We start from the raw sequence: 12,459 nt of genomic DNA, 5'->3' as shown, positions 1-12,459 counted from the left end.
TTTTCCTAATTCCCTTCACCTGGGCTACAATTAGTAATTTTGATGTAAAAAATTCCTGGTCTCCAGTTCTCCTACTAACAATTTTCTGTGTATCATCCTTTAGGAATGACAAATCTCACAGTGCTTCAGCCAAATAAAAGACTAGATGCCTCAGCATCAGCGTTTCATGACATACTTTACAGACTTATTACTGTTATATAGTTTCCAGTATATTTTTTGGTAGATCTCAAAGCAATTTGCAAAGAAGGTTAGTGCAGCTGTGTCCGTTTTGCTGAAGGTAAAGCAGCAACTTGCTGAAGACTGGGTAGCAGATAAGTAGCACAGCCAAAAAGAGCACACCAGTATACCTTTGCAAGTATCAAGCAGTCAATACCAGACTCCAAAATTATTTGTAAGTGATAGTCACAAAGTAATTTGTTAAATGCATACATGAGTTTATTAATTTTGAACCATTACTAAGCACGAATACACATGGATGCCTGTTTCCCTACAGAGGTTAGAAGCCTCTCTCCATCAACCACGCCAAGCAGTGAGCTCTGCTTGCCCTTGATGTGTTACGGCCTTGCAGGATGTTGCACTGTTAAGTTCTACGATGACTGCTATTTTGCAAACTTATAAATAACATTATTCCTAAGATAATTCATAAATAACATTGGCAGTTCCACTTAAGTATGCTAGGTAATTTATCAGAAAGCTGGTTGATAACACAATCAAAATTTAGTCAAAGGGTGAAATTTTATCAAGTTTTCTCCATAGGAGACAAAATGGGAGAACTTTCCAGGACACCAGCACAATGCTTGATGGCTTTTTCATGCTTCAAAAGGTTTTCTTCAGGAAGACTTCCTCTGAACTCATTGGTGAATTCCTGATTCAGATTTTTGTATCTGCAAGGGAGGACAGGGAAGGAAAAAGCAAAATAATCATCCTTTCTGGGATTAGCTTCACTCGTTATTAGGTAAATTCACTATTTACCTAATTCACTCATTTATTAGGTAATCTTTGACAAGTTACAGTGCCTTCTGAGTCCTGGACTTCTAAGCAGCCTGAAAAATAGGATAATGATATGTGCTTTCCTAGAACCTTTCAGAACGGGAAGTGCCAAATGAGGTGCAGGTGTTAATCATAGGTGTACTGTGTCATTTTAACAAATTTTTTAAAAATAAACCTGCTTTTTTCCTCAGAGAAATTTTAGTGTACTTTTTCTAATTTAGAGTTTTAAAGATGGATTACCCCCTATCCCTAAATCAGTCTTTATCTGAATAGTTATCACCCTTTTTTCCCCTTTCCAGGAAAAGTCTTATTCAGCACAAAATGAAACAGTTACATTGGACCTCAAAAACATATTTCATGTAGGCTTTGGTCATCTTATTGAAAAATGAGGTCCCTCAAATTTGAAGTGCAATACCAGTTTGAAATAAAACTGGAATTTTTTTGGAAGACTGGAGGTCAATAGATGTCTTCATATAAGTACGTTAATTTATGGCAAAATTATTTGTTGAGTTCAACCCAATTCTATGGCCACTTTTTGATAATCAAAACCTTTTTGTTTTCAACAGTGTCACAAATGAAAATTTCATTTTACAGAAGAATAAAATTTCATCTTCTGAAAGGAAAACAAAGTACATGCAAGAGAAACATTTCTAATCATGACTTGGGTCACATTTAAAAGAAAAGAATCAAAATCTAGCCACTGGAATAAAAGGACACTTGTGTCTCAGGTCACAGCTGAAATAATTGACAAGATGCTATGGCAATCTTTGGTGCTGCAAAGTTAGTGCTATATGTAATAGAAAAAGCAGTATTTTTCTCAAGAGTTCCAGAAGTACACTGCCCTTGGAAATTTTCTATTATTGTCATTATCAAATCACTACTGCATCAAGGTTTCTGAAGGATTTCCATAGAACTGCAGCCCACTGCCTAAGAAAGAATGCCACTCGCACATGACCCTTTCCACTCGTGGTGGCACAATTTGCTTCCCTCCCTGTTCTCAACTATGAGTATTACTTGTAACACTGACAACAGAAAGTTAACTGTGATTAAATGTTCCAGCATATAGGAGGCAGACGAACTTTCAAACTACCCTGGATGTAAAAGAGGATTGCAGTTGTGAGTTCCTAGCATTTTCAGGCAAGATTTCAGGCAAGAATTAAATCTAGGCTCTACAGGTAACAAAATTGGTTCCTGTGTGTGGGCTAATTGAGCAGTTCCATTGTCTCCAGCAGAAAGTTGCTTTTAACTCATTGCTTGGTAGGGTATCAAAAATATTTCAGGGTTATTCTGTTGAAACCACTGCATACCACACTAAACGGTAGCAGTCTGCTGTTTTCTTGTGTTCTGGTTTCGGATGGGATAGAGTTAATTTATTTTTTAGTAGCTGGTGCAGTGCTGTGTTTTGAATTTGCTGTGAAAACAATGCTGACAGCACAGGGATGGTTTTGGTTGTTGCTAAGTAATGTTAACACTAAATCAAGGACTTTTTAGTTTCTCAGGCCCTGCCAGCAAGTGGGCTGGAGGAGCACAAGAAATTGGGAAGGGACACAGCCAGGACAGCTGACCCAAACTAGCCAAAGGGATATTCCATATCATAGAAAGTTATGCTTAGTACATAAAGCTGGGGGAAGAAGAAGGAAGTGGGGGGAAAATTTGCAGTTAGGGCTTTTGTCTTCCCAAGTAACCTTTGTGTGTGATGGAGCCCTGCTTTCCTGCAGGTGGCTGGGCAGGCAGGTGTTCATGGAAGTGGTGAATGAATTCTTTGTTTTGCCTTATGTGTGTGCAAGTTTTGCACATTTACCTATTAAACTGTCTTTATTCTAACACATGAGTTTTCTCACTTTTACTCTTCTGATTATCTCCCCATCCCCACATGGGGGTAGTGAGCAAGAGGCCATGTGGTGTTTAGTTGCTGGCTGGGCTTAAACCGTAACATTTTTGCAACCCCTTCACCTATGGTCCTATACTAAAGATGTAAGCTCATTAAGACAACAGCAACATTTTCAATATATAGGTACAAAGCCAAGTGCAGCAGAGCTCAGTTCCATGACCAAGACAACTTGGTGATGTGATCTAAACTCTATGCCAACATATTTATGTCCTTCTGTAAAGGAGAGGATGCTCTTTTTTCAAGACATTTTTATGTTAATAAGATCTCTTAAATATTTATGGCTAATTATCAGTGGGGTTGTTTTGGTTTTGGTTTGTGGTTTGGTTTTTTTTTTTTAACTTTACCACATACTTTTTCCTGTGAAATCTTTCTCCTCAAGGTAGATAAAAAATACTAAAGTTTGAGCCTTGAACAATAACATATGACCTATCACTACCAATTCTTTATTACAGACTACTTTACAGGTTTTACAAGAATTTCTACACATATCTGCAAATGAAACATCAAGCTTTCATTTTCCCACACATACCTGTGTGCAATGGTCCAGAACCCCAGGGTGTTCACCATCATTAAGGAAGCCAAGAAGAAGAAGAATCTCTCCAATTTACCTTCATGCAGCTTGTGTGGAAACCAGTTGCCTGGCAAAGCAGACATTTGAAGCAGAATTAGTTTACCTTGCAGGATGAGATCTGGCTCATATGAAAGACACAAACATAACTTTGTGTAAGACACAATCACAGCAGGTGCTTTGAACCCCCCTGTAGCTATTTATACAGACTTCATTCTCACAGCATCTATGGTTTTTTTAGTCTACAGTGTAATTTGTTCACGGTTTGCAGATAGGCAATAGAGATTTAGAGAAATGGAAGAACTTTCCTAAAAAAATTTGAAGTGTACTGGAAAACTTAACTCTGCACAGCTACTTCTGCAATGATTGGGCCACCTTCCCCCTATATTATCCTGTGCACATAGCTAAATGAGTGTCAAATGTGAAAGTTTTAGGAAAAGCCAGAATTAAGGTGGTCTGTAGAAATCCTTATTTACATCTCTCATGCTTTTAACAGGCCCTTCTTAAGCAAAACAAAAGCACACATGCATAAAAAGCATTTGTTCAGTTCTTTGGATGGTGCTCCACTGTCAAGAAACTACCTGACATTTTACTTTACCTTTCTTTATAGCTGCCTTTATAGCTATGAGTCTGTAACGTGTCCTTGTCTTACACACGATGTTTATTTGCATGAATCAGACCTTTTTCTACCAAGGCTTTTGGCAGTGATGTCTGGGACATTTTGGTAGCTTAAACTCTGTTCGGCAGAGGATTGTACCACCTATGTAAACCCGGAGCCTTCCCTGCCTCTATTCTTGTGTGCTTTAGTTTGCAACTGTACTGCTTTTGATGTTGTGCATTGGAGCCAGTCTGCAAACAAGCTCAGGTGGTAAATAACTATGGTAATCAAGATGTTTAAAAAGAAAGCCAGCTCCAGTCAGTCCGTGCTTGAAGACAATCAGTACCTGAAGTACCATAACCAACTACAACAAAAACATAAAACCAAGGTGAAAAAGAAGTTACAGTAGATACAGAATATCAGAGAGAGATCTACACTGCTGTAACGACCTTTTACATTATTTAGGAATATGGGATATTTATTGCTTTTAAAGAAGAGAGCCTGTCTTCATTACCAAGTAGTGAAGTGCAATAGGAGCAAATACAGAGTGTGAAACTGCCAGCGCTGAGAACGTGATGTCCACACTATACACAGCTCAGGGGGGAGTTCACATCAGCCCAGTTCCCACTAACAGCTGGAACATATCAGGCACGAGCATTTTTTTGGTTTAGTTCCATCCAAAAGGAAAGAATTATATTTTTTTTGTGCTCCAAGATCACTCCATGATGCAAATCAGAGAGGATCAGGAGATTCAGATCAAAAGCACACTTCTGATTGGAACACCAGCACGTCCAAGGATGCCTTTCTTTGCTCCCTCAAAGCCTGCTATCAAATCCTACCCACATGAATAGTAGCTATTCACCACTGGAATGACCTGAAAGGGACAGGAGGAAAAGCAGCCTTCTTTGCCACAGCTGTGCTGTATGGGCCTGGCAGCCTTAACCATTCTTTTGCCCCCTAATGCCATCTTTAGCCATCCAATGTCATTCTTAGCTTGTCAACATTTTCTAATTAGAGAGAAAGAGCAGTTCCACAGCCCAGGAGCTCCAGCAGTCAAAGGACACCCCACTACTCCTTCCCCCCTCCATATATTTACATCTTTCTCTTTCCTCCACATCTTAGAATTGTAAACACATTTCTTTTCAAAGCAGTTACCTTTACCTCTCCTGAGATTAACGGAGAACAACTGTCATCAGTGCAGCAGTTTTCCCTAACTCCTCCACAGTTTGCTCCACGCCTGTCACAGAGCAGCCCCACCTCACCGCGGCATGTGCGGTTCCTTTTGTAGCATTATCTCAGAGCGAGTTTTAAAACGTATCATTTAACATTGTCAGTTGACTGAGCTCCTAGGTGCTATAACTTCATTTTAGTAGCTTATAAACTTTTACTGTCATAATTCACAATCAGGTAGTTTTTCATTTCACATCCCCCAGTGGCCGATAGAAGTCACGGAGAGAGCGTGTGTATCTGATGAAAGGGAAAGCAGGCATGGGGCTCGGCGCTACAGCTTGTCAAAGCAGAGTTCACACTGTCTGCTCGGTTATTTACATTGGCTAGGCTAACTATATGAGCAGCAGGAGCTTCCTAATGGAATGGCGTTTACAATGGAACCTGAATAGGTACTATGTATGTAAAAATAGCGCTAAGGAATTAAAAAAAAAAAAAAGGGGGGGGGGGGAGGAAAGAGGAATTTAGCAGCTTCTAAGAGAAGGGAGTAAAAGAGACCTTTGAAACTACCTTAATGCTAGCAAAGGCACCATATTGAAGTGCTGAGAGTGGGAACGGTTGGTGTTATCAGGGTGAGAGGGCAGCACAGCAAGCAGGAGGTCTGGGTTCTGCCCCCACTTCGCCACTGGCCTCCTCCATGGCCTGTGGATCATGGGTTTGTCTCCTCTGTGCATCTGTAGTAATCACCAGCGTTCAGACAGTGAGGCCAGAACACCACCACGAAGCCTTTGGAAAATGCTGTATTATAAGAGCAACAGCATAGGCAGGGCCAGGATCAGACTGGGCATGGTAAGACTCCAGCTCCCACAGCCCTCCCCACCTCGCTCTCAGCTCACTGCTCCATCCAGAGCAAGAGGAAGGAGCAAGGCTTTCTTTCCTTTCCTTTCAGCAAGAGGTAGCAAGGTTTGTCAGGGGTGCCTTCCTCTGTGGAGAAACAAGGGTGGCACCAGTGCTAGAGATATCCAGACTGTTATCCTGCTGCCAATACGTATTTTCATCAGTGGATACAGCAAAGATTAATGCAACCGTTTTCTATTTTCAGCCAAAAACATTTACTTCATTTTTACTTCCCTTTTTAAATGGAAGCTGGTTTTCCATTAAAGAGGGGATAAACCTGGACTACATTCACTTCTACCTACACTTACTGCACAGGGGATCCTGTGCTGGCAGCAAGCCTTGGGAGAACAGCCACCAGTGTTAAAACATCACCCATGTGTTTCATTTTAGAATGAAAACCCTTTAGACACTTTCACCTCTCATCCCACTAACAGCTTCCACCAGCTGAACACAGACTCTAGCACCCTCCACTGACTGGGTTTGGGCTTCATACTTCCAGGATTTCACTCCCAGCCACGAACATCAGGAAGTTGTTGGGCCAGTTTGTTTTTACTGGAGTAAGATGCCCTGGGCACTGCTGTGTTGGAAGAGTCCAGCACTTCCTCATCCTTGAATCAGCATGCAATATACTGACAATTCACTTGCCCCCAAAAGACATCGCCTTTGGGTTCTGTCAATCTTTTACTTTTCTATGGAGATTGCCAACAGAAGTGCCAATTACAGGGTTGGTTCGCCACATAGATAATCGCTCACTGGGAATTAACTTTCTACAACAAGCTCCTGATTTCCATTTTTATTCCAACAATGGAAATACTTTGTAGCAGGAATCAACACAGAGAAGCAGAAGTTTCCTTTAGCTGTGTATATTTTAAAGAGCTTTTTCTTATTGGTTAGAGGTGAATCAGTTATGCATTTCATGGCAAATTTAGAAGAAATTAGAAGATTAAGCCTAGGCAAAGTCAGTTCTTCAAGCCTGCTATACCATATATCGTTGAAATAAAGTGCCTGGTAAACTTTCACTGACATTTTACAGTCCTGTCGATTTTGCATTGAAAAATGCTCAGGTAGTACAAGAAGGAGGAACATTACACAATACCAAGAGAAAACACTCGATCCTACTAACACAGACAGAAAAGTGGGTGAAGCAAGATTTAGGACATGGACAAAAAAACCCACCCACTTTCTTGGGCTGCTTCTGGTGGATGACTGACAGCGACAAACTGCTGGCAATGCTATCCATCAAAGATGACGTGGAAAGGGCTGTAAGCCAGCCTTTGAAATATACTAGTGCATACCAGGTATCTGTTACTACAACAGCACCCTTGGAGCTCTCAAGGGATTCACAACAAAGCCCAAAGTTGCATAAGAGGCGCTTGGATTACTGAATAACACCGTCACATTTTAGTATTGGGAAAACACAGAAGACAGAGCAAAACAGTCACATGCCAGAAGTGAGTCTATTCTGTATGGATTCCTGCATTTTTACAGCTATCCTGCAACCTATCCGGACTATTGTCACAGAAAAAATTAATTGATGTCTTACAAAAGGATTGTATTGCCTTCTATCACTTCATCATGCTACTGGGCATATATTTAGTGTTTAATCATATCCAAATTAAAGTCTCAGTCTGCCTCTAATCCTTATTAGCTAAGTAGGCACCAGTGGACACCACCATCTGGACTGAAAGAAATATCCTTTAGCTTTATTATCTTTGGTATTTAGAATCGCACAAGGTTCCAAACTGGGGGGGTGGGGAGAACCCACAGCACCAATCAACCAAACCACCCCTTGCCCTTAAAAACCCACAAAACCCCCTCAGTTCTCTAAATACAAGCAGGAAAACTGTGTTCAGAGTAGTTTCCTACCTCTGACCTTCCCTTCCCCCCCTCCCCCCCCCCCCTTTTTTCTCCTTACATATTTACATTAATATTTTTAGAGAAATGTATTCTGAAATGATTGGCATAGGAGGACAGGTTTTGTCTTGCATCTTCTTCCGTTAAAATGTTAGGAGAGGTAAGAGATCCAAAAGAAAGCAGTTTCCCAGCTTGTACTGAAAATATCACTGTCACCCATCATCTGTTTGCACTCGTCAGATTTTTTAAAAAGTCTTATTTTATCATCTTCGCACCATTCTCCATAAATGCGTTAAAAATGATTAATGCAGCTTTGAATGTGACTGATATCTGATCAACTTTGCCAATAAAAACCCAAATAAAACTCTAAACTAGTGACATGAAATAGGATACAAAAATGTTTAAATTTTGTCAACACCCTCTGTGCTTCAGCACTTCAAAATACACACTGGAGGATCTACTTCACTGTACCCTGAATTGCTTCATGGCAAACACGGTCTCATTGCTTGGAGATGGGAGAACCAGAAATAGTCTTGGCTCAGGTTTTAGTGAAACAAGAATCACAGGACAAGACAAAAGCAGCCATAGCCCAAGAGTTGCACGCTAAGCCTTGTTAAATCTTACAAATCCATGGCATAAACACTATCATCTTCCTTCAGCAAAAGAGACAGAACTTTGATCTTCCAATATAAATAAATTAGTTCAGCTTTTTAGGGGAGAGGAAAAAAAAGTTTCAGTTGGTTTGATTTACCCCCAGTTCCATAAATTGTCCAGATTCCAAATCTTTTACAAGCTCTTTAAAAGAGATGAAAAAAATATCAAATGTCAGTAATGAGAGATTAATTTGTGTCATTTGACCTTAGTTTGACTTAAGAGTGGTCACAATTTTATTCTCTGAAGCGCTGTCATCTTTAGAAGTTTCCATAAGTAAACATTAGGCTTCATAAATTAACAAAAAATATTATTTTGCTGGTCTTACACTCTTCATCACAAGCATCAAAGAATACCATAAGAAGCACAGTGGAAGAGTTGGAAAAAAATACAAATGGAACAAGACAGTTTTGTATATAACATTTCCTATCAAACTAGGAGAAAAACAAAACCAAGCCGATTTGCCTCTTTGGTTTTGTTATAGTCTGTACCACACTACAGTCTACAGAAGTCTGATCCCAAGCCTATTTTGATCTATGAGTGAGCAGGACAAAAGTCTAGCTGCCACGAGTAGAGGAACACACTATGTCTTCAGCTTGAAGCATAACAACACAAATGAAGATAGAGGAATATCTCCATTATTTACAAGTTGTGAATTGCATGAACTGTGGTAACTTAGAATAATTAATCTCATTCAAGCAGGGAACACTGAGAAGAAGATACCCAGTGAGATTCCACTTATTTCTAGAAATAAAATGTGAGAGCCCAATAACATGTTGTTACATACTAATAGGGAAAGTAACCTCTAATGCTCCTAACTACAGCAACAGAGCAAACATTAAACATTTGTCACCATATTTTCTCTGAAGATGTTCAAGTTTTGCAAAGGACTTCCCCTTTTTAGGGGCTTATTCCATCCTAATACAGCAGCTTGATCTGACTTGACTACAGACTGAATTCCTTGGAAATTTAGGAGTGATGTTTGCTCAGGATAATGGCACGGTCCATTCCATCTACAGGAACAGGAGGAGGTCTGACAAAATTGCAGACAGACATCAGTTGCACTTTTTTTTTTTTTCTCCCAAAGCTAAGTAGAGAAGCTGGCCAACCAACTTCATAAAAGTAAGGAGTATTTTAGCCAGGAAACTTTTTCAATTTACTCAAAAATCTTGAGCAAAAAGATTTAAGACATGGTAAATGTGGTCTGCAGAGAATTTTGAGAATACAGGCTTTTTGGTCCCAGCCAATATAAGAATTTGAAGGCTCTTATAAAAAAGTATTTCTGGCAAGAAAGGAACATTTTCTCTTTTGAATCAATTAAATGTTTTCATACAGGCTTACAGAATAAGAATGAATCACCTTGATATAAAATAAGACAAAAATTTACTGCATTGCAAACCAAATGCAAAAACTGATTTCCTTTTTTGCTTCATATAAAAATATTCTATAAAGGAATATCGTGGCACAATGTAGGCAAAATGTTTTGATACTGACATTATACTTAATTATTTTATAAATATTTAATTATAGGTAAAGTCAAAGTGCAGTAAAATATGTCAATTTTACTAAACCAAAATATTTCAACATTATCAAAATTAGTAATTTCCATACTTTCAGTGGGAGGGGAAGGACAAAAAAAAAAAAAAAAAAAAAAAAGGAGTCAGCAATACAATCTTTCTTGAAGTGTTAGTTTCATTGAACCCATATTACCTAGTGAAAAAAAGATCTATTCCACTGGGGGACATTCAAGGAGCTCTGCTCTCCACACTAGATACCTCGGTACTTATTAGATCTTTGCCTGATTCATTTGGGTAAGCATTCCTGTTTTTTTTACCCATCTCTAGGTGATGCTTTTATGTCTTGTAATAAAATTTTAATGGAATAGTTAACTTGAAAACAGCACTGCATGTCAAAGAACCATTCGTTTGTTCAGATCTTGCAAGTAGGAATTAAAATTTCTTGTCACTTTCAAAACACCCACTTTCCCTTGTTTTAAGTTACATGGTTCTTTATGCAGGAAAGAGAAGAACCCAGATCTTAACTATGAGCAGTTACAAAGTTCTGCAACTGTGGTAACTGCAGCGGTGCTGTGCATTACAGCCAGCAGTTGTGCTCTGTAAGAGAATAGTTCTCTGTAATGCAATAACAATTAAACTTATCGATGGCAAGCATCTTTAGAAGTACTGCTTCAGCAAGTGGAACTATTTCAGACACGTGAGCAAAAGGATCCCTGTCCTTTGGGTCAAGGACTTTTAAAATTTACTTATGAAACAAGCCTTTCTGTATTGAACAAAGACTCATTGGCAAAGGAAAAAAAGACTAAGACAATTTTGGCCTGTCTTGAAAGTCAGCAACCCAGAAAAGTCTCCAGTTCAGGGCTTATACTAAGTTCTCCTCAGGAGGCCAAATCTGAAATAACTCCTTTTGAAACACTAAGTTGTCTGGGAATTGCAGAACTCATCTGCAAAAGGTAAAACCACAGTGAGACAATACTGTCCCAGAATCTGGCTTTTCCAGTAGCTGCACAGATGGAGAGGTGTAAGGAAGCAGTGGAACAAATTCCCCAGAGAGCTTTAAAACACTCAACCCAACCTCCTTTCCCCTGCAACGCTGTGGAATAGAAAGGCTGGCATGTTATGTTCTCCATTCTTCAAAGCACTAATATTGCTCTCATGGCCAGAGGCTTCCACATAAACATGCCTAACATGAACATACTTCTTCATGAACAAAAAAAGGTGCTTCCTAGACAATTTATTTTCTTGTCTTCCAGGACAGAAGTATAGAGATCGGAGTTGAGGGCTTCCTGCAAGATGCCATCCTTCAATAGCTCTATCAAAACTAAGATGACTCATTAAAATTGGATGACTACAGCTAGAAGGCTATTTCCTATCTTAATTCTATCTTAATTGTGAGAGCAAATCAATAAAACTTTGGCATCACCTTTAATTCTTCTGCCTAATTCTCCAAATCAATAATATTAGAAAACTGCTCAGGAACACCGGTCATGAGCATATTCTTACCTTGAGTGCCCGCATGGGCTGTTTGAACAATGAAAGCTCCCATAAAACAGCCAGCTCCATTAAAGAGAGTTAAAAAATGCATGGAAATCCCTCTAATTCTTTCTGGCACAAGCCGGAATGAAAGTAAGGAACCTTAGAAAGGAAGCAGATATAGTTACAGATTAAAGAAGGAAGTAAACAATGGTAGAAGATAGATAAGACAAAAAAAAATGCAAAGTGTCTTTAATAGGGACTTTCCATATTTTACAGAGAATATCCTTGCTGCAGAAGGGCAAGTGAACATGTTAGCATTTACCTGTTAACAAAGAATTATCTAAACTCTTTAAATTAATCTCTGTAATAAACCACCACACATACAACTATTGGTATTCCACAAGTATGTAAAGACCTTTCACCCAGACAGTTGCTTTCACCTTTCAAAGCCTCAGGCACAGCAAGACCAGAGAAACACCACCACAGTCAGCAAGCGTGAGGAGAGCGGATGTGATACTCAACCACAGGACAGCAGCACCTCCTGTGCCGGAGCCAATGCAGCATGGTCACTAGTGAATACTTCCAAAATCTAGAGCTCTACCTTAACTTGGACAGTTACCTTGCTTTAATTTAAGGCTGGAAAATGCTCCTCTTCCCCAGAGAGAAATCCCCAGAGCTGCTGGCTAATTTTTAAGACATTGGTCTTCACTTTCTTGCCAGAAGCCTAACCAGAAGAAGCAACAGCCATGGTGGTGACAAGGAGCTGTAGCATGCCATTGTAGCATGGATGATTATGAATAAACCCACCAGCTGTAATTTGACTAAACTAAGTTACAGTAGCAGTAAGCCT

The 12,459-nt window shown here is 39.5% G+C and overlaps 1 protein-coding gene across 8 annotated transcripts in view; it reads right to left on the bottom strand.

Annotated features, from left to right (window-relative positions):
• Positions 1-410: 410 nt before the first annotated feature.
• The window catches only part of SLC15A5 (solute carrier family 15 member 5), a 71,320-nt gene continuing 59,271 nt past the window's right edge, over positions 411-12,459 (bottom strand). For all 8 annotated transcript variants that reach the window (XM_027807632.2, XM_027807633.2, XM_027807634.2 and 5 more), the window contains 3 exons: positions 11,637-11,768; positions 3,411-3,519; positions 411-884 (listed from right to left, as the gene is read on the bottom strand). In XM_027807632.2, coding sequence (XP_027663433.1) covers positions 740-884; positions 3,411-3,519; positions 11,637-11,768 — 386 coding nt within the window. In that variant the 3' untranslated portion in view covers positions 411-739. The remainder of the gene's footprint in view (positions 885-3,410; positions 3,520-11,636; positions 11,769-12,459) is intronic.

Source organism: Falco cherrug, chromosome 5 (assembly GCF_023634085.1).
Source record: "Falco cherrug isolate bFalChe1 chromosome 5, bFalChe1.pri, whole genome shotgun sequence".
Classification (NCBI taxonomy): Eukaryota; Metazoa; Chordata; class Aves; order Falconiformes; family Falconidae; genus Falco; species Falco cherrug.
This window is presented reverse-complemented; position numbering and strand designations above follow the sequence as displayed.